The 23,204-nt window shown below is 37.1% G+C and overlaps 1 protein-coding gene across 2 annotated transcripts in view; it reads left to right on the top strand.

Moving 5' to 3' along the window:
• GNAL (G protein subunit alpha L) overlaps positions 1 to 23,204 on the top strand; it is a 135,072-nt gene that overhangs the window by 46,256 nt on the left and 65,612 nt on the right. Inside the window, exons 1-4 of one of the 2 annotated variants that reach the window (XM_072411457.1) lie at positions 4,598 to 5,309; positions 5,623 to 5,695; positions 6,840 to 6,894; positions 7,533 to 7,652. In XM_072411457.1, coding sequence (XP_072267558.1) covers positions 5,171 to 5,309; positions 5,623 to 5,695; positions 6,840 to 6,894; positions 7,533 to 7,652 — 387 coding nt within the window. In that variant the 5' untranslated portion in view covers positions 4,598 to 5,170. Of the gene's footprint in view, positions 1 to 4,597; positions 5,310 to 5,622; positions 5,696 to 6,839; positions 6,895 to 7,532; positions 7,653 to 23,204 lie in introns of those variants that run through there. The other variant, XM_072411456.1, reaches the window with a different exon arrangement.

Consider the following 23,204-nt stretch of genomic DNA (forward strand, 5'->3'; position numbering starts at 1 on the left):
ATGGTCATTTCTTAGTATTTGTTATATTGTATCAAAATGTAAAGGTATGTTAGGAGGGAGAAAGGGTTTTAAAGTGAAGTGGAAGATAAAATGGGCAGAGCCCAGGGATTCAAGGCATAATCATGCATTAAATGGACCATTTTCCTCACTTTTAGGTGGAAATTTGGATATTTGTTTTTACTTGTCTGGCTCCATGTTTGGTTTAGTTCAGTGTTTCAAAAGATATGAGATCCAGAGGATAAGCCTAGAAGCCTAGGAAATAGCATTTTTAGAAATTGGTCAACTATTGCACTATTAACTTCTGTTACCCTTGAGCTGAAAACAAAGATAAATGTATGTAGAACTCTATGTATGTGAACCCTAGAAGAAAATTGCACTAATACGTCCCATTTAAATTGCAACAGTAAGTGAGCAGAGTATTACTATTTAAATAAATGGTAAAGACAGCCATAGTAAAAAGTTTGCCCCCCCCCCCTGTATGTAACCAGCAGGCCCTCTCTGCTGCAGTGTGATATGTCCTCCATGAGTCAGAACCACAGCTTTTCACAAAGCTCACACTCTTTACTTGGTAGATGGATCTAGTTCCGACTCACAGGTGGGGGTGTTGGGGTTAAGAGAATTTGGACCAAAGCAGAGATGGTGGTAACTTACACAGAGAGCATTTTGGTCCAGTTCTGCTGAATGACAGTAGAGGGACAGATATTTTACTATGGCTACTATTTAAATCTATATGAGTAGTAAGATTCTTTTCATATACTGTTTTTGTGCATTTGGTAGCTATTGGCTGAGGTTTTTTTGTGATCAGTTCAGACTTCAAATAGACATTTAGGTTACCTAAATTTTGCACACATTTGATACAACTGTAAACTTAATCAAACTCAATTTATTTTTTTATATATATTTTATATATATATATATATATATATATATATATATATAGACATTTTAAACATGATTGATATTGTTGTTTGTGTACATGAAACCTGGAGAGAAGTTTTAAATCTTCTACCTAGAGTATAATTAGTGTTACCAGGACTGGGAGCCGTGTGATCCATTTTTAACTCTCCCTTGTAAATTAACTCACAAACATGTTGAATTGTGAAGGTATGGCAACTGTAAGTGTTCAGGGAAATGCTGTGTACTGGATGATCCAAAGGTGCAGGCGAAGGCCCTAGGTTAAAGCAAGATTCTAAAACAGACATTTTATGGGAACAAATTGGGATAGCCATCTCCACCTTACATTCTCCTCAATGGCCCCTTAATCGCCACAACACAAGGTATCCTGGTAACTAAAATGCAGAGATCTCAAGGCCACAAATCATTAGTCATATACTTTTATGGCAGCTCCATCAGGTTTTGACTGGAAACATTGGCAATCTGTTAGCAATGGAGTTTACACGCGTGTGCATGTGTGTGTATTAATGCCAGATTTATCAAACACAAGCATACCTCTATAAAGTTATAATTGGAAACGCTATCTATCTACTCTATCAATCTAAATGGAGTAATTTATCACCATTTTTTAAGCAGCAAACATTGTGAAAAGGTGATTGAAAATGACTTTATGGCAATTGGAAATTTGAGGTATTGCAAACTAGATTAAGAAAAGAGTAGTGTCACTGCTGCTGTAATGTGGGAAAAGGAAGGGTAAGTGTGGAGTATCTGGTGTCAAAGTGGTAACTTATCGTGACAAAAAAGTGGCAACAAAGAGTTTGTCATCTTAGAGAATTTAGGTGACCAATACAGTTTAAAGAATAGTACAGATAAGATGTTAGAATCATGTTCTCCTCTTCTAAGGTTTGTGCTTACCTAAGAAAAGGGTGCTCAGTTTTGTGACTAGGTATGAGAACCAGGAATGCATTTGCTTATGTGGAGATGGATGCTTAAACATTGCACTCAGCTTAGTGCAATACCACATAGATTCTGCTCATCTAATCAACTCACCCAGTACGCTGAGCACTTGTGGTTATGTTCATTTAATGTAGCTGGCTGGGTACGTATAAGCACAATGAACAGTAACTGTGCTTATATCATAAATATCAGTGATTGTGCTTAACTTTCTATAAATAACACTTCTGCTTCTCAAATCATGTCAAGTCATGATGTATGACTTTGTACAGAATCTGTATATTTTGTAAATCTGATATTAAAAAGAAAGGGGACATTTTAGCTTTAGTGCAGTACTTTTATATTTGAGCAAAAAAAAAAATCATCTGTACATAAGTACAGAGGAATATGTCAAAATCATAATACCAACTGTTAAAATATGATGAGTTATAACAATTTCATGTTTGTTTCCGTTTTCTTATTTATTTATTTATTTTAATGGCTTTATTGGAAAGTGTAAGCTTAACTATGAATCACAGAGCAGCATTTTTGCATGTTAGCTGCTTTCCTGCTGCCATAGCAATAGCTGCAAGACTTCACCCCTAAAGTCAGCTTTTAAGGAAACTATGTTTAACAAAAATTGGGGTTTTCTATTACATTTATTCATTATAATTCAGAAGTTATCACTATATTTACGAAGCCTTTTTGATACATATATGTCTATTACAATACACATTAAGAGCAAGTGGTAATAAATAGCCACACTGGTAATAAAACAATGCCATCCATCAATTCTAAAAGTCATCACCCCAGAGGTGCTGCAAATGCTTTCCTGCTGCAAAGAGTGCGCTCTTATTTCAGTATTTCATGCTTCTTGTTTTAAGACAATATTCTGTTTTTATTAGATCAGCATTCTTCTTAATACAGAAGTGCTACTATTACCATGGGGTAAGAAACTGAGTCTTAGATAATGTTCTATTCCAGGGCAGTTTACACAGATTACCAATGTGACTGAACCCTTCTATTACTACCCCTGGTGTCAATGTTCATGAATATTGTTCTGTATTAGAGATGTTTCAGTGGGTGCATGTCCTAAGGCAGATATCCAATATGGGACCTGAAGTGCAGATTGGCTACAATTTGAGTTAGATGTAGGTAAAGTGGATGTCTAGTTAATTATTTAAAATAGTTTTGCATGGTAAAACCCATATCAAGGAGATTCCCCTCCCCATTCAATCATAATGATGCAACAGGAAATGGGAATTGCCCCCAGAACATATCCAACCATTGGATTGGTTACCAGCAAGTGGGTGAATCTCCACAGATGCAATGAAAAAAATCTGAGAGAGGGTTTAAACTTTCTTTACTTTATCTAAAGCTAAACCAATGTTTTCTTTACTAACTCTCTAAATATTAAGAGACTTGCTTATTTTGTACATAGATGACAGCAGTACAACAAAGTTATAATTCCTAGGTGTCCCCGAGGAATAGTCCCTTAGCATTATGATTTAGTGTGTAGTGGTATGACCGTGAATCAAGTAAGATTCACCTTTCTATCTCAAGCATACCATAGGCAATGAATAGGGGCCGCAGCCCATCTGTCACCGGTGCAGACTGAGTCTTTCTGAAGCAGGGAGCCATGTTAAATCACACAGCGAAGAGTCAGGGGTGGGAAATGGTTAGAACCCCTTGTCAGGGTAATACTGATAGCTGGGACTGATTAGAGAGCTTTGACATCTCCTAGTATATTTGGGGGGAACAGGTTTTTTTTTGTTTTATAAAGAGTAGAGGAATGGTAGAATTCCTGTCAGCTTTTATAGCTGTCTGTCTGTGTTGCAGATTTCCCCTCACTTCCTGTCTGGGGAAACAGTCACCTGAACCATGAAGGGAAATCTCTCCAACTGAACCAGGATAGCAGTACAAACCCAGCATGTGTGGGGGTAATAAACTTCCACACAAAGGTTGCTTGTACAAAATGTTTTTGTGGCCGGTCTTTTTTAGCTAAATGTAAAACGGTAAAAGCCCCTCCTGTCCTACAATCCAGCAGCAGCACTTATGGCCAGCGCTTGAAAGGCAGGGATTCACATATTAATATTATTATTATTAATAATAATAAACAGGGTTTATTTATCACCAACATATTACACAGTGCTGTACATCAAATAGGGGTTGTAAATGACAGACAGTGACACAGGAGGTGGAGAGGAGTCAGTCAGTCAGTCAGTCAGTCAGTCAGTCAGTCAGTCAGTCAGTCAGTCAGTCAGTCAGTCAGTCAGTCAGTCAGTCAGTCAGTCAAGTCAGTCAGTCAGTCAGTCAGTCAGTCAGTCAGTCAGTCAGTCAGTCAGTCAGTCAGTCAGTCAGTCAGTCAGTCAGTCAGTCAGTCAACCTGTGCACTATAGTTCGTGTGTGGTGTAAATAAATCGGCAGTACCCTAAATCCGCCACTAGATGCCGCTGTCCCTCAGGAGCCATGGCACGGCAGTGAGCGCAGGCCCGCAGAGCTGCTCGTGGTGCCGGGAGCAGTAAGGGGTTAGTGCAGAGGAGGAAGCGGCCAGCACGGGGCGTAGTCGGGAGGCAGAGTAGGGAAGCCCAGCATGCGCTCGCTATGTGCTGATGATAGGTTTTGCACGCATGCATATACAGTATGTGCATCGTTGTCGGAGGGGTTGGGATGTGTCTTTAGGAAGGGGGAGGAGGGGTGCTGCATGTGTACATATGCATGGTGAGGGGGCGTGTCGTGCCTTGGTTTCCTAGTCTTGCAGAAAGAGGCAGTGCTGAGTTGGTGAGACAAAAATAGCCCGAAATTTGCAGAGAAATATAAGGATTGTGTATGAGGGGAGGGAGAGCAGCATTAGGCTGGTTTCCAGGAGGAGCTCTTCTCTTTCTCTCTCTCCCCCTCTCCCTCTCTCTCCCTCTCTCTCTCTCCCTCTTTGTGTTATTTATAGACTCCCCTTTTTTATACCGATTTCCTTCATCGCTATTTTGCTTTGCGGCGTTATGTTTCCCCGGCATTGCTGACACCTGGAAGAGAGGAGAAGCCAGGGAGGGGAGAAGGGGGCAGAAGAAGAGGAGAGCACACACCGATCACACGGATTGATCACACCGATCACACGGATTGATCACACCGATCACACGCTATTTTTAGCGGCGGTCTTCCCGTCGCAGGAATATAAATTGCTCTTTATCCCGGGGACTCTGCTTGGACCGGATCTGACTATTCCTCAGCAGCAGCATTATTATTATTTATATTCTTATTCTTATTGGGACGGACATCCGCAGGGAAATATAAATCGGGAGAGACGATCGATCCTTTTTTACATCGGTGTCGGGAAAAGGAGGCGATCATGGGTTGTTTGGGTAACAGCAAGACGGAGGATCAGCGCATTGATGAGAAAGCGCAGCGAGAGGCCAACAAAAAGATCGAGAAGCAGCTGCAGAAGGAGAGGCTGGCCTACAAAGCCACACATCGGCTGCTGCTGCTGGGTAAGGCGGACACACACTGTCCTATCCAGGGCTGGACCCATAGGCCTGTCAGACCTACCAATCCCCCCATAGGGATCACCCAGCTTGCTGCAGGGGGCCCCTGGCTGTGAGCCCTATGTGCACACATGTTCCACCATCCTCATACAATCACATTTATCTCATGATGTGCACACAATGTCACAACTTCATCACACACACAGCAGCACAATCATTTATTAGTGATGTGATTTGATGGAGGCCTGCGAGTAGCTGCAGATGTCTATATATGTTATTCCAACATTCTCTCAGTCTTTTTATCTATGTATTTTGGCAGGTGCCGGTGAGTCAGGGAAAAGCACCATCGTCAAACAGATGAGGATCCTCCATGTCAATGGATTCAATTCAGAGTAAGAATACCGCACTATAAAATGTCCTTTGATCACTCATGCTGTATATTCTCCCAGCTCTGGCCATGTCTCCATATATCGCTATATATATATGGATTCTCTCTCTCTCTCTCTCTCTCTCTCTCTCTCTCTCTATATATATCTATATCTATATCTATATATATATATATATATATATATTGATAGATCATCATTTGATGGTTAAACAGCCTGCAGTAAAACAGCGTTGCTTACATTGTGCATGCACGCCTGTGTGTTTTCCTACCCTGTAGGCTCCTGTACTGTATTTTCTGCTGTTGCTACTGCAGCGTTTGACAGGCCCTTGTGTAGCAACAACATGGCGACTACTTTTACATAGCAGCAAATATCTAAATTCTGTGTCTGTGTGTGCAGAAGGGAGGCAGGAGCAGGAACCGATAAGGATGTGCCGCTTTCACAGACATCGTCATTTAAATATCTCAAATATTTTGAATCGTTAATCTGTTTGAATTCATCACCGTAGAGTCAGACGTTAACTGACCGTACAGCTTTCTTACCATGTACAGTTTCCAAAGCTCGGGGTTTTATTTGTTATTTGCTGAAGGAATTTTCTGCCCATCCCAGCGGTCACACAGATTTGGTTATAGGAACCACTGATGTCAGTCACGGCGGTTATGCTCCGCTGGTTTTTTAATTTATTAGTACTGATGACTGGGCATAATGTTTGTGTCATTGGGTCAGCTTTAGGCTGGGTACTTAGGCTGTTGAAGAAGAACTAAAAGTGCCAGCAAGCGGTGCTAGAATGACGGCATCTGCAGTTTCCGAACTGGAAAAGTAACGTAGTGCAGTTCTCTCAACGCTTAATCTAGTTTGATGAAATCATGTAGAATATGACAATATGTTCTACAACTTACTGTAACTTTAGTGCTTCCATAATCTTCAGGGGTAGTAAACATAGGTAAAGGGGCCTGCCGGCATGTCCAACATGATCATGTCAAATAATAAATTCGGATATTAGTCTGAATAGATCCACCTATATTGACAAAAGAAGTTCACTGCCATTGTTCTTTCTATAATTATATAGTGTATGCAAGGCATATTGTTTACATAGGAATTTGATCACCTTGTGAAATTGAGACTTAAATACGTTTTGCCTTCTATTTAGGGAAAAGAAACAGAAAATTCAGGACATCCGGAAAAATGTTAAAGATGCCATTGTGGTAAGTTGTTATAGTCAGTAGTGTAATTGTGCTCTTATTTTACCAGTCTTGTATAATGGTCTTCTATGGTCAAGAATCCACGTTTTTCAATAAAGATTAAAAGATAGTTGTTATGGGTTAGTAAGTCAGCTGCCTTTGGAGGCACAAAGCTATGCATGCACTGCGTGTTACAACTAGTAACCTATGAATACCAATCATTGAGTGAGATGACCAGCAGTGGTCAAAGCCGTGGAAATTGTTTCTGTCAAGGCACTAAATTCTCCACACCCCCTAGCTAATTGATCTGTGTTGGAGGCAGTCACTCATTTGAAATTGATTTTTTTTTAAATTCCTTCCATAAATTGAATCTCTGGTGCCAGGTATGTCTGTTCAGGTCATCAACGCCTATGCGTGGCCAAACAATATTTCTACTATAATCATCCTAAAGAACAGTTGTGCACAATTATATTTCATGTCTAATCCTAGCTGCACAACACTTATCCAGTGTCTCGAAATGTTAAACCTCTAGAAGTCGGTGCTAGATAGATAGATATTAGAGATGTATTCTGCATCATACTATGTCTCTGACTGTTTGTATTTTGCCTAAATTCTATGGTTAATAACTGCTAACCCAACATTATATCTTTCTTTTTTTGCAGACTATAGTATCTGCAATGAGCACTTTAATACCTCCAGTTCCACTGGCAAATCCTGAAAACCAATTCCGCCTTGACTACATCAAGAGTATAGCTCCACTATCAGACTTTGACTACACACAGGTAGGTAATGGGTATTTTTTACTTCTCTAGCTGGCTGTGGACACTTTTGTGTAAAGATCTTTTGTTTCCAACCCAAATTTACATTTGGTAGTTTATCTGTCTACATGTTTTTTTTTGTTTTTGTTTTTTTATGAGAATCTGGTTATAGAAAAGATAAAATGTATGACTGCTGTTTTTTGGAAATTACAGTGCAGAATTGCATTAGAGTGGTTACTTACTAGGTTTTGCTCAAGATAAAGGGAAAACTGTACAGCCCAAAAAAGCTCCCCTCCAATGATTGTAAATTTATCAGAAACACATACCTGCGTTTTACAGGGGATCTGTTTTGAATGCATGTAATAGCATGGTTTATCAATTTAACAAAGAAAGTTCCATCTTGCTGTTTCTTGGTGGTTGATCTATTTTAAAATATACAAAGGTTTTAATTGAAAGTAATACAATAGTTCATATTCCTTAATTTCACTTTGCCACAGTAGTAAAAAAAAAATCCTAGGTAAATGGCAACTAGGCAACCAGCTATCGGGTATTGTAAGTTTTATTAGGTAAATATGTTATTAATGTAAAATTTGTTATATTTATTATCACACCAGTGGATGGGCATGTTCACTGGCTTCTAGAGAGTATTACCTGGCTCATATTATCTATAATAATTTTTCCAGTCTTGACTTACTGAGAACCCCCTGAGAAATGTTAAGTTCTAGAAACTGGCAGGAGAATGGCTCCAGGAATGATGTAATGGAGGTTCTAGTAAAAATTTTATGGAATGGATTTACTATCTTGGATGATGGACATAAGCTAACAATAAATTGTGAGGCCGTGCTTTTAAGTGAGCTAAAGTTCCCTCACACGCCCTCTTGTAGATAAATTGTTTGCATGTGCTAAACAACACATTTAAATCCGAGTAAAAACATTTGGGATTCTGTTATTATAGACCTATTTCCATATGTAGCATGAAAACAGTCCAAAAAATGCAGGTTCACAAGCTCCACTAAATTGTGGTACGTTGGTACGGTTATGGGGTGTTTTGTCATTTTGATAAAGATATTGTTCAGTGCAGATTTCCTTCCAAGTTATTTTTCATTTTATGAAGCCATTACAGAATTGTAAAAAGGCATTTCTAGGAGTACATTTACTGGACATTCTCTGGCTGTATGATGTTTTACAAAGGTTGTAGTGAGTTCATGTATTAACTGTACTGCAGCAACTGTTATCATCCCAGTATGCAAACACTAACCTTGTCATGGACAAAAGAACAGCTGTATAATCTTATGCATGGCTAACAGAGTTCTCTGATCAAAAGCCTATGCTCTAAAGGTGACTTGTTGAATGACATTTGTTACTTTGCACAGTTGTCATTGATCCATGATTTCTTAGGAAATTTCAGTGTTATGCTTTGGTTTAATGAAAAGTGCTAAAATTGGCTGTTTCTGTCTTGGTTTTCAGGGTCCACAGTGTACAGAACAAACGTAGTTGTATTACCTCGAAATGTTTCTACTTTTACTATACCTTTGGTGTTTTGGTTCAGATTCAATTCTGGGTATTTGTTGTTTGTCTGGTGTTGTGAAGAATGTCAAACTTTCAATATTCAGGTAGACTGTTGATTCCCATCTTTGTGATTTCATTTGTGATTTTTTTTTTTATCTCTCGCCTAGTTATTCAGAATTTTAATATAACAGATGTTCAAAATTCAACACATCAGCTTAAATATCAGTAGTAAAATGTTTTGTTTACTTCTGCATTGTTAATATTCAAACACAACATGAGAAATAGTTAGAGGGGGATCCTTTTTTTTACTATGACATCTAATGTTTTTTTTTTTTACAAATGATTATTTTTCATGTGATCCATTCAGCCCTGCTTCTAAATTTCATAAATGTTGCATATGTATTTAACATTCTGTCTTAGTGGTTTTGAGCAGATGGCTTATGTTGAAATAGTTTAGAGGCACAGAAGTATGACTTGAAATGGACAATTACAGGTGAAACCAATTTCTAAAACCCTAAAAATAATGTTTCTCTTTGTTTTGTGGGGGTTCATTGGTGGTAGAAAGCAGAATTGATTGTGTTGCCAGCAGCAAAGATTCCTGTTATCTGTTTGCCATTGGAAACATTGTATTACTGTTTTTTGGCATACCCCTGCAATTGCATAAAGCCCAGATGCCCCATGTGTAAATATTCCTCATGCTGTACTGTGGAACAAGGGCTTAAATAGTAAATATGTGTAGCATTTCAATCCTTTGATGATCATCATAAGTGCATCCAGACTGTAAAGAGGTTTTCAGCAGATCTGTGTATATTGTGAATGTTTAGTTTTATATATACTTCTTTTCCATATATATGTTTGTTGTAAAAATGTTATTCTAGGTATTTCTGGATATCTCCCCTTTTTTATGAAGCCCATGTCACATCAAAATTTAAAAGAAAAAAAAAACTCATATAGTAATCACATACACTCACAACATGTCTATTTCCTCATGCTGTATCCCTTTAATAACCTCCCAAGTACAGAAAATTATCTGTTGATTTGCCAGGAATTCGTTCATGTCCTGTGTCCCTGTGTCCTCCCTAAATTACTGGTCCACTGAACCACTTTCCAATTTCTACAACCTAAGTGCTAATCACTTTGTACTCCCTGATAAGGAATAAATAACAAAGAAAACCCAGAAAATGTACAGAGGACACAGGTCAGCTCTGCATTTCTGACAAGATCAGGGTTTATTCATTTATCAAACAGGGCTAACGACATGCTAATCAATGCAAATGGTGCAAACAAGAGGTGATTGTTAGGAGAATCAAACAAAAAAGTTTAATTGTTTGGAAACACTGTCTGTTTCTTTCAGTGCTGTAGTCAAAAATTGGCAGCATAATGTATACATTAGTGCAATATGATCTGTGCATGTATTGCTTTCCTAAATCACTTATTCATAGGAATTTTATACCCTAATAGTTAGAAAGCAAAGAGGCTGCTATTGTTGATATTTTTTAAAAAATACTACTTATCTGGCTGCTATGCTCATTGACTAAGAACACCTTTGTAGTTAGAGATCCTCCTTAACCCTAAAGTTCTGATCTACAGGATCTGGTCGGTTTCTTCTAAAAATACTGATATCTCTGGTTTATTATTTGAAGCACTCCAGGACTCAAATGGCAGCCATATGATTTAACTTAGTACAGCGATCCCTAAAATACTACCCAAAAATGTTTCCTTGCTGTGCTGAAAAAATTAATAAAATTAAATACAAAATCAGATTAGATGCTTGCAATATTAAATCTGTAAAAAAATCTTTTTTGTTACTTAGATTTGAGTGAGATGATATATCTTTTGCCTGCAGAATAATTTATTCCCTTTCTGTAAAAATGTTTTCAATGTTCTCTCTGTTCTGTTATGAGACGAGAGCTAAACAGACGGGCTGATTATAATGTTCCGTTTTTTTATTATGGTGGAAAGTAAATATAATTCTGTTACATTGTGTTAGTCAATGCCACCTCCCTTTGTTCTAAAGATTTTTTACATGTACATTGGAGCTTTACCTCTGGACAATGAAATCAACATTTGCTTGATAGTTATACACAATTTGTGATTTTACAGTTACATATTTAATAGTCACACCTAGTAAAAATTAATGAATGGTTTCCTACAAAAGACAGAAACCTAGCTGACCTTGTTGGACACCAGTAGTAAGAGGAGTTCTGGCTATTTGGCTCCTGGACTTTCCAGTTCTGCTTTAGTTTTAAACAATGCTGTTATATTCCTGGCCAAAAGAAAGCGTTGACTCAAACATAAACTGTATATGCAGGATTTTAACAACTGTTTCAGCTTTTTATTTTTTGTCTGTGTCCTAGTTGAAAATTTTCCCTTATTTCCTGTCTGGTAAATGTTTGGTAGGGTGTCACCATTATAATAACTTAGGTTAAAACTCTATAAATAGGAATTTATAGAAAAAGCAGCTAAAATCTTACATGGCTACAACATAATCTTTTCTTTTTTTTCCTTTATAAAAAAAAAAAAAAGACTGGACATACAGATAACCAATGGATTTAAGTAAAGTTGTTTCATGAAACAGAGTTTAGTTTGATTTGCTGTGTAGTGATTGCTTTATATAGAGAAAAACATTTGAGATTTTTAGATTGTATCCCTAAATGTGACTACAGTGGCCCATTTTGGCATCTCATGTGCCGATTGACATTTGTTCACTTTCACAGGAATTGACTGGTTTCATTTTTAATCCTTCTTTATTGATCTATTTTATGCCCTTTGTGCAGCAGCGTTAACAGATTAAGGGCACATTGCGCTAGTAGCTGTGGAAAAGTGATCACGGTATGTTACATAATCGTCCAGCTTCATTTACATTGTTAGCTTTGCTCGGTATAATCGGAGGGAAAGTGGTCTGAATCCATCTGCTGCATCAGGCATGGCTGTCTGACTTTAGGGAAAGGAAAGCTTTGAGTTTCCTGACTCTTGTTTGTGGATTTGTATCTGCAGCGTGAGAGGTCAATGAACCAAAATGACAATGATGTATGTTGTAGACAGCCTGAATGTGGGTTCTCTAAATAATAACTGGGCTTATCTAAACGGTCAGATATGGGGAAAGCGCTGTAGATCCTAGCAACTAACATTCTAGTAAAACTTTCTATTAATAGAAATCGGTCAGATCATTGAAAGGTCATTATTTTTTGGTCAGTTGGATATTTAAAAAAAAAACCACACTTTAAATAACTTTAGATAGATAGATAGGTGCTGTTTATGTTGTTGCATCACCTACTTGCTTGACATCTCTTTCTATCCTTACTCTGTGACTTTGAATGTTAGCTTCTGATTACTGCTCCTAAAACAAAACAATTGACATTGCTGTAGAAAGTTACTTATAAAATTAGGCACAGCTGAGACAAAATAGGTATTTCAAATGCTCATTTTTTTTATAATTTCACAATACAAGTTTGAAAGCCTGCCCATAAATACAACCAGTATATGTGTTTTTATATTGTTCAAGTGATAGCATCGTGTACAATAAAATGCAGATTGACATATTATCTATGCTGTAGAATAAATGAAGGTGATTATTTAGGGCCATATAAAACAAGAGGCAGGAAAACCTATATTTATATGTAGCTTACAAGTCATGGCTAATCAGGCTAATTTTTGTAGAGGAGGAAATTCTCATTATATAAATCGGAAGTCCCTTTTTTTATTAGGGTTAAGAGAGAACGAATGTGGTAAGCTTAGACACATGGATTTGAATATCTAATACACTTTCTAGTACAATTTTCTGTAATTATAATACACATTGTATTAAACAAGTACTGTACTTGCAACCCTTTTTTTTTATTATATTTACCAAGTACACCAAAAGTTTTGTCTGTATCCATTGGAGTTTATTTTCCAAACTGGAGGCACTTGTACATTTTGTTCGATGTGGCTGTCTGTAGAGACTTCATAGTCCCATCATTCTGTATGAATCTGTATTATGTTACTTCCCATTGAAAACACAATCAGTGATGTAACTATACAATATATTGTGTGTTTTCTCATTCTGTCATATTCATTTATGTGTTGTGTTTTTTTTCTGAAGGTATACTGTGATTTTTTTTTTTTTGTGGTTTATTGGCAAACAGAAAATTATTGTCCTTGTGAGCTTTTTAAATGGGATTCATATACAGTTAGTGAGTGTTGTGTTTTGATGGTTGCATATATGTAACCAATAACACTAAGTACATAGTCCCTAGTGCTCTAATTAGCAGATAAAGAAAAAAATAAGGGAAAAACATTGCATGTCTAATTGGCAGTTATGAGGAAAGCCATTTCCCCCATGTCTTTTTGTTTGAAATAACAGGTATTTTCATGTGGTGCTTCATCACTGTTGTATCAGAGATCAAATGTAAAATATTTGTGTGTTGAAATAAAATCTAAAATGAATTAGTAGAAAAGTAATTGTTATTTATACCTTAAGCATTTTCTACATTTTTCTAAACATATGAAGAAAATGTTATTATTCTTTTATTCATTTGTTTTTATTTTAGGTCCAATTTTGGCCTTTATTCTAGCACACCTTAACAAAGAAAAGCAGGCATCTGGTAACTGTCTGCTCATACTGTACTTTCCCTTACACAATGCCAGTTTTACATACTTTAGGTGTCTGTAGTGTGATTTTGGCAGGTTGATTACTACCATCTGCTTCAGTTGTTTTCTTGGAAATCCCCGTTGTGCATGATTGTGTCCCTCTAAAAATGGGGGTAAAGGGAAAGCATAAACATTTTACAAAAAGCAAAGTTTGGAAAGTTTATTTGACATGTGTGATAGTATAGAATATGAAAAACTATTTAAAATATTGAGGTTCACAAGGATCATAATACTGGTATTTTGGTCCATTTTATAATATACCCAGGCTACAGGACTATTCAATAAGGGTGGTGAATTAAAGAGGCAAGAAAATACAGATTTGTGGAGAGAAAATGCTAATAGATAAAATAAAGAAAACAAGACAAGTTAAAACAATGCATTTATTTCAGTAAAGTTGACCCAACTCTATGCTAATAATGTGAATGTGAAAAAGCAATATTAGCATATATTTTTGCTGGTGGACTTGTTAGTTTTGTAGTTTTCATGCTAATAAAGCTGACCACTGCTGCTTTTTTTTTCTCATGCATTCCTAAAAATGTAATATTTTACAGCTTGCCAGTACTTGTCTTGGCTGCATTAGCTCCTGTTTACAGGCTTTTCCTATAAACAAACTTCCTATCCTAGGGTGACAACATTACTGACTGTACTAGGTCTATAAATTGCAATGTTGTCACCTTAATTTGTGTAAAACACCCTGTTCTTTTCTTCATAATTCACAATGGTAACCTGGTAATATTGCAGAATGAGGCTGGATTTGTGGCAGGATTAACATCTATCTTGTTGCACTTATAAACACATTTTCTTGATTTTAAATTTAATAGACTAGAAGGGAGAAAATAGGATAAGTTCATTGGTAGGCTTTACAAACAATTTATGCAGTTTAAATGAAAATGCAAAAACAAAAAGTGAGCCTGTGAATAATGAGGGGTGGGTGACCCAGACACAGTATTTAATATAGATGGCATGACTGAATTCTTGGTGAAAGAATCATTGAGCTTCAACCTGGTTTCTGCTACCTTTTATTATGTTATTTATTGTATTTTACTGTCCCAATTTACCTTTTTAAATATTTTTTTTTAAGTAATAATGCATTACTATCTGAAACGTGTCAGCTTGGACTGGTATGCAGAACTGGGCAGAAAACCCCCTTTTTTCAATTTATTAAAGCAGACTTGTATCAAAAATGTAAAAGTCCCTTTGTATCCCCCATGCCGACTGCTGTCCTTAAAAGCTATAAATACCTGAATACACACCTGTAACCTGGACTGGAAAATTTTCAGGTCAGTATTCCCATGCTACTAATGTCCTTAGACTTCAGTTTGGAAACAGAAAATCTGCAAGGCATTGGCATGTTTTGGCTGCCTCCGTTTTCATTTCTGTCCCTTGGCATTAGGGCAGAAGCAGTGGAGAGTTATTGTGTAGAACCAGCTGGAATGTGTAATTGTTGTATATGGTTAACAGCTGATTTGTGGGAAAGAAGAATCTCCGACAAGGGACACTGGCACCATTTAGTATCATAATAAAATATATTGGGTATTTGTAGCTATGGGGATTGAATGACCAATCCAGTATCTGTACAATATGAATTTCAAGTTGAAATGAAAGTATTTAGAATGGTAAGGTATAAGGATATACATTTGTGTGAAATTATTCGTATAGACGCCATGTATTGTAATAGGTAGCACATCAATCAGTGCTTGCCGGTTCACACAAATTATTTTTTTTTAAAGTTCCAATTCCATTCTGTCGTTTATCAACATATTATTACTATGCTGCAGGGGCCTTGTCAAAAGTAGAACATGGAAATGGAGCCCTGTTTATTAACATTCTTCTAACATAGGTCTCTTGGATACTAAACACGCCCTCCGCCATATTTGCTATACATTTTAAAGCTAATTGTTTAGCATTTCAAGTGTCCGTTTCAGTAACTTTCCAGGACAGCATAAAATACATTTCTGACATGTCACAGCATACAGAAACATTGGAGCTCAATAAAGAACAAACAAGTAGCTTTGTCTAGGGTATGGGAAATAGTAGTTTAGGAAGTTGAGGTAAAAATTAAAATCTCAGTTGTGTGTCCCTGCCTTATCTATCTCGCCTGGCTTAGTTATAATGCTGCAAGTATCCTCAGTGTGCAAATCCGCTGCCTTCTAAATTATCATAATGGTCCGCACTTATAAAAAGGTGACTACCGAAACATATAACATTCATACATGACAAATATCTTGTCTCTGCAAGTATGAATACGTATGGATATCACTTGAAAAGGTTTTAGAGTTCTTTTACATACTTTTTGGGTTTAAAGCCTTTGTGACCTGTTTTGTTTACGTTCTTAGGATACAAGTTGACATGGACAGTATTAATAAATCAAAGTGGCGTATATGAAAGGTTTTTCAAGCAAACAGGACAAAAATAAAAGCTTGAAGTTGCTCACAACATCCTTCATATGCTTCATTAGGGTTTTGTGAATGTTACCACCTTTAACCTCCAAAAGTGTGCTGCAGCCTAAAGCTTAGAGCAATTTCCATGTACACACTTACAATTTCTATGTTAATAGTTTATTCTATCATGAATCTTTTTTTTTCTTTTTCTTTTTCTTTTTTTTTTTTTTAACACAGTAATGATTTTATCTTTAAAATTAGGTATGTTACATAAAGCATTGGCGTGTTAATGTGTATAAAGCTGCAAGCAGGCAGATTGTTTATTGCAGAAGGAACAGGTCATTTTAGTATCACTTTTGGTTCCTGTTTTTTTTTTTTTTTTTTGCAATGGATATGCAATCATTGATGATGGAAGTGTTCTTTTGTGATCATTTCTAACAGCAGTGAAAAACCCCAGCACTGTTCTTGTCTATGGAGGTGGAAGGACCTGTAGGAGGCACCCCATGCATTCTCCCCATTAGAAACAACAACACTCCTTAGCAATGTTGGGTGGTGGCTGTATTAACGCTAAATTGTCACCTGGGATATCCTCAAAACATTGCATGGATAAAATCTAGTATATGAGGCTTAACATCTGTGTGTGCACCCAGAGAGCTTTTTAAAGAATTCTTAAATATTTGTCATTAAACGTTGTGAATTTCTCCTAATTGCAGATACTAAAAAGGACAGAGCCTTTTTCATTGCATTTGTAGGAGTGTGCTAAAAAATGTGAAAAATGTGAAAAAAATTAAACTTACCACATTTTTCTGTTTAAATGCTCTAAAAAGATTTCACTCTGAAGCTAGTTATTCTTATCCTAAGGCTAGCCACAACTAATGCCTCATCCAAATCCTAGCCTAGTCCTGATCATAAAAATGCTTTCTGCTAAAAGCCACAAAAAAGAGCAGTTGCTGAACAAACAAACTAGTAATAAGATGGTGAATCCGCTGTGCACATTGAAGGATAAAGGCATCCAACACACCCATAAGGGTCAGATGCTGAAGATTCTACTGCCCCTTATAACTACAAGAGTGCAAATGATTGGAGGGAAGGGCGGCTAAATCACTGAACTAGAGGTTACTTATCAGCTTTATTTTAAAAGTCTTCAGTTTTAGTTTATTTTCTTTTTTATATACATTTCTTGAAGTCTTTGCTTATTCTGTCTTTTTTTTGTGCACATTTCTTAGTCACAGAAATAAAACCAAGCACATACTTTACAAACTGTACTGGTATATAAATTCCCCAATGTTCCTGGTACCCAAGTTTCATGTGATCTTTTGGAGAGGCTCTGTGACAGCATTATTAGGATTTTTTCCAATATATTTAATTGATAATCCTTCCATATGATGACCTAAATAATGTAGCCATGGGCTTTCCTCCAGAGTTTGTAAGGGTTCTTTGAGAAATATTAGCCTGATGAATAAATAGTTATATAGTTTGGGGGCAAACATCCTTCTTAAAGAGTCAGCAATAAGTCACCAGTGATCATTTTTAATGCGTTGGGCAATTATTACCTTTCATTTTTATTTTGTATTTATAACTGATAGCTCTTTATCATTATATAAATACCTTACTGATACTGCTAACATACAATGAGCCATAAATACATTTTAGCAGAGGTTTCCTAAGACCTGGAAATTATTTCTAGGGTTCCTCTGGGGTAAAAAAAAAAAAAAAATTAAGAAAAAAGCCGCTGTTACTACTTATCATGTACACTGCCAATTGGTGTATTGATATCACAGGAGTTGAACTATCTGTTATTGTTTACTACAAACAGTCTCTCTCCTTTTTTTTTCCCTCTGCTCTCCTCAAATTCCACGAAAAATCCTGGAACACCTGCTTAAAAAACAAAAACAATGTAATTGGGGCAGATCAAATAGCACCTCTTGGGGAAGTGTTTTGAAAATGAGGCAAGCTGTTATTATTTGCAATCTCGGCAGGCAGATACATGTACAGATCCAAAGCCTTCTCAGAGAATGTTAAGGTGGGCTCACTGTTGTGACTTCATAGCCCTTCTATGTCTGTATTTTCCTCTTCAAGTAGATGTGGTATAAGCTCCCCAGGGCAGATCTCTTTGTCCTGTCAGAATGTACTCATTCTATTCCTCTGTTTGGTCTATGTAAACAGTTTGACTTGACCGTAATTTCTCCCCTTGCGCTCCTCTGTCTTTGTGTTTGCCTCCCCTCCTCCTTTCCTAAACAGCTTCCGCTTCCTCATGTCTTTTACTGCTGGGCTGGGCAGATGATTTAGACAGGACTGTTTGTAAACCTGCTAGTGTATTTTAACTGACCTTTTACTGATCTCTTTCACATGTTTATCTAGAAACACATGTTGAAAAAATGTTGGGAAGAAACTTTACCTTCACTGGAAAAGTAGCCTGTACTGGGAGAAATGTGAAAGCTGCTAGTCCTATCACTTTCTGAAAAGGCTGAGTGTTATAGTGCAACGTAACACACCTCCCTTTATTCCTTTGTAGATGCCGACATGTTAACCAGGTCTTTTCCGAGTTCAGAATCATTGTCTGTCTTGACTGGCCAGGCTGGAATGACTCAAATCTCGTGCATATGTATGGGAAGTCGTTCAGTTACGGTACCCAGATATGCTGGGATTGTACACTTTAAATTTCACAAAAGATTAAGAAAAGGCAGGGAAGTTTTTTTTTTTTTACTGCAGAAAAGGCATTACCTGTTCCTTCTACTATATGGCTACATAAACATGTCTTATGATTCTTTTCTGTTGATCGCCACAGGGCTGATATTGGACGAGAATCTGGCGTGTGTACTGTGCTCGTTGTCCATTGTTCATAGATCCATCCTGGCTGATCGGCGAACGATCGTAATGGTCTCCATAGAGCAGTATGTACAGCACTCATTCATGCATAGTTCATTATTTTGATGTTGGAAAGGATGGTGAAAGATCCTTTCCAATGACAATTAATTGAACATGTGTACTCAGCCTAAGGAGCCTGCCTGCTTGTAATGTTTTGGTATTTAGGTTTACCTCCATGTAAATCTAGGGCGCTAGTGTGTGTAAAGATGAACACTAAATTTTTTTTTTTGTCACGGGGACAAACATTTTTGATAATGTCAGGCAAAAATCTATTGTCTTTACAGCTGTCCACCAACACCATAGAGTAACCCGTCTTACCAGATCACCTAATGACAGTCAGCCGATGATGTTTTCTTTGATGGACAGTTGTAGTGCTCTATACAATGCTTGTCCGTTCACTAACCATCATACAGCGACAGGGATCTAGCGCTCTGTGTAGTAAGCATGCAGAGCAGGTGCTTAGATATCGCTGTCTAGTTCTGGAGTCACTACAGAAAACAAGGTATAATTCTAGCTGCATAGCAGGCAAAATAATGTATTACAATGTATCCCTGTGGTTGTGATCTACAAACAATGTAAGAAAATCTAGGGTAATCCAGCAATTCTGGAATTTACTTTGTAAAAGTAATTTACTATTAGCAAATGTTTTCAATGCTGGACGAGATCCATTCCAGGTTTGCTAGATCTCTGAACTTTACTGATGAACGTGTATTCTCTCCAACTTTTGTGAGCTTTAATAAATCAGGCTTTTCCTGTAATCCATTGTACAGCATATTGACACAGAGAGAGAGGTCCTAAGCACTATAGTTAGCAAAATGTGGAGCACTATACGAAATAAGCATTGTTCAGACTACCAGCTCCTAAACTGGTCTGTACTATGGAGGGTGGATTGAGAGCAGGAGGCTCCTGCTGTGTTCTCCCCATTAGTAAACAATATCTCTTGACCATTCAGTGAACCAGCACAAGAAAACATTTGGTATCAATATGCAGTCCTAGGCAGTTGACACATCAGTCTGGATAGACTAATTTGAAAGATCACTGGAAGATTTCCTCTTCATTAGATTTCCCCTCACTTTCATTCCCAGTAACAGGACAATTACAGAGAGTGAATCTGCCTAATGAGACCCATATAGTGGTTCCTAACCCCTCACCTCTTAACCCAGTGGGATTTAGACAACAAGATGAACCTATACTTTGTATAGTAAGTATATGCTGCAGCACATTTTCAATGGGGGCCATAGTTTTATCTCAACATAAAATATCTTTAGACTTCCACATATTCCTTGCTTCTTTCCTAAAATTGCTGTGTAATTTACTATAACTTAAAAGAACATTGGAGTTCTTTGGTCATTTTATTCTGTGTGCAGTTTTCAATAATATATCATCAGTTTTCGTTTTCATCGGTTTTGTTCCACAGTTGACCACTGAGCATGCATTGGACCTGCTTCAAGAAAGTTTTACATTCTCATAGGGTTTGCAGTTCCATGCAAGTCAATCAACTGCCAACTCAGACCCCAAAAAGTAATGTAATTACTAGAAAAATGAAAAAAAATATGTAAAATGTTTCAGATTAAAGAAGATTTAATCTGTTCAGTAAAGGGTTTCCTCTGTAACAGTGGCATATGCTGTCACAATGACTGACTTTTTTATATGTAACATAAAACAGACTTCCCCTTTTTAACCAGTTTATTTTTGCTATCCAAAGCTATCCTTCCTGCTTAACCCTTTTATTCCTGATTGTATGTGCAGCTATTGAGTCACAAAAGGGGTTAAGCAGACTAATTGTGTCGGATTGGTCTGTCATAGTAGACCACACACAGAAATTATTGCAGTAAATTGCTTTCTCCCAAAAGATTTCCTTTTCAGACTGTAAAAAAGGGATCGAGATATGCTGTCCATGCAACCAGATTTTGTATGGACAATTAGTAATCTGCTTTCTAAGTAAATCTTGTGACTGATGCAGTATATATCGGAATTATAGTAAAAATACACATTTGCACAGGAACTCATAAAGTACATAAAGCTTTATGTGCTACATTTGAGAATGACATCATACAATTTTTCTCTTGATTTATCACCTATAATTGTGTTATTTGTATTGTAGATAGTGAAAGCAAATGCCTGCTATAAACTAAAACCAGCAGCCTCTCTGCCTATGTGTGGCCCCGCATTGGACTGTTTTATAGAAGCAAATAATGCCGGGAATTGTAGTAGGGACATCACTTGTGTCTATAGACCAGCGGTCTGTCTGCCTATGCGTGGCCCCGCATTGGTCTTTTTTATGGACGCAAGGAATTGTAGGAGCGGTGCTATTTCAATTACAAGTTTGGCCCACGACTTTGTCTAAGTTTTTTTTAATTTTGGCCCACTGTGTATTTGTGTTTGACACCCCTGATCTAAAGTATTGTTCATTTCAACTCCGAACTACAGAATACATTTCCTTTATGTATGGAGATGAAAGCAGGAGCAGTTATTCTGTAGTCTTCAGCTCCTTCTCGTAGACATAGTACAGTAAGCGAGCATTGTCACCCTTATCTGAGTCACCAGATAAAAAAAATAAAGGGGAAGAAAAAAGAAACAAATGCAGCCACTCCACCTAATGGCCTTCAAGTCCACACAAATTCCATAATGCTCTCTTTATATTGTGAGTCATTATTTTGTGTTTTTGACCAAAGGTCAGTCGGTTCTTTTGCTAAAATACCTGTTCACCCCAATTGTCTTCATTCCAATGGTGACTTGTAGTTTGAAGATGAAAACTGGAATAGACAGGTAGAGAAAGCACAGGGATGGTGGCATTCCCACTTCAATAAAAGGGCCATCTTTGTTGAAACCAGCAATACATATATATAGGTCAGACACTGCAATGTGTGGGATTGCTTTTGTCGTATGTTCCTCTATAGAGCAGAAAGTATTGGTATTTTCTGTACAGCCACAGTTAAGAGCAGGGAAGACAATATAAAGAACCTTCAGTGTTACAGAATGGGAGATTAATACGTCCCCACCATTCACCTGTGGCGTCATCCTGTTCTCTATAATTATTTACTGTACATAGTAATTTAGAGGTTCTCTAGGAGTTGGGGTGGAGTGTAGAACTATTGTGAGAACAATGGCCTGATAGTCCTGGCTACATAACCCTAATGGGCTAAACTATCCAAACAAACAGTCTTTAAACTTTTGCTTTGAGCTCCGTCTTACATTGCATAATGGATTTTAGGGCTCCATGCATCTTTTATTGTAATATTATTTTTGACACATAACTCCTCTGGATGTATTTCATGGTAGATCTGTATATTATCCATACTTTTTATTTTTATTTTAAACCTTACTTTCTATCACTGGTCTAATAATTTCAACACCTCTCTAGTGGAGAATTAATTTCTGCAATATACATACAATGAAAATACATGGACTCCGAAGGTTCTGAAGCAGAGAATGTTTCAGTGAATGTCAGATTCACAGCTTTATAAATAGACCCCTATGTGCGGCACAAATTCCACATGTTTTTTCAGACATGCAGTCATAGGTGGATTTCTGCCCAAGCCGCCAGTTTAACTGATTGCCACCTGTTTTGCAATTGTTTTTATTGCTCTTGCATGTGATTTTTTTTTTTTTTTTTAATTCTAAAATAGAAAAAAGAAATGTCCCACTTTGCAAAAGCTTGCACAAGCATTTGCAAACACCATCAAAAGCCCAGAAGGTAGTTACCTCTTCTGGGTGCCAAGCGGTTGCCAGTAGGTGCTCATGAGCCATAAATAATGTTTTTTTTTTTTTTACCACTGCTCTGAAAATGCCCATAGCCAAGTGACTCTGCATGGGATGCACATAAAAGGTTATAGAAAGGTGATGGAAGAGTTTGAGGATCTTAGCGAGCAGAGAGTAAATAGACCTTCCTCAAGAGATAGGGCAATCATATGTAAGGAGAGAGGAGGCTGTGCTAGGGAATCAACAGTTACCCATTTTAGGAGTGCTGTAAAGTGTTTTGATGAAGCTACATCTCACTAAATTGGATATATTCAGTTTAAAAAAAACTGTATGCTCAAAAACTTAAATCCTAACTAGCTGAAAACCTAACATAGATTTTTGTACATTTCTTTTATCTGATACCTTTTTAGCTGGCTCCTGCAAACAGTAATCTGAGGAATATGTGGAGTATTCTGAGTCATCTTTCAGATTATCAGGTCAGAGT

The sequence above is a fragment of the Pyxicephalus adspersus genome, chromosome 5 (genome assembly GCF_032062135.1).
Source record: "Pyxicephalus adspersus chromosome 5, UCB_Pads_2.0, whole genome shotgun sequence".
NCBI lineage: Eukaryota > Metazoa > Chordata > Amphibia > Anura > Pyxicephalidae > Pyxicephalus > Pyxicephalus adspersus.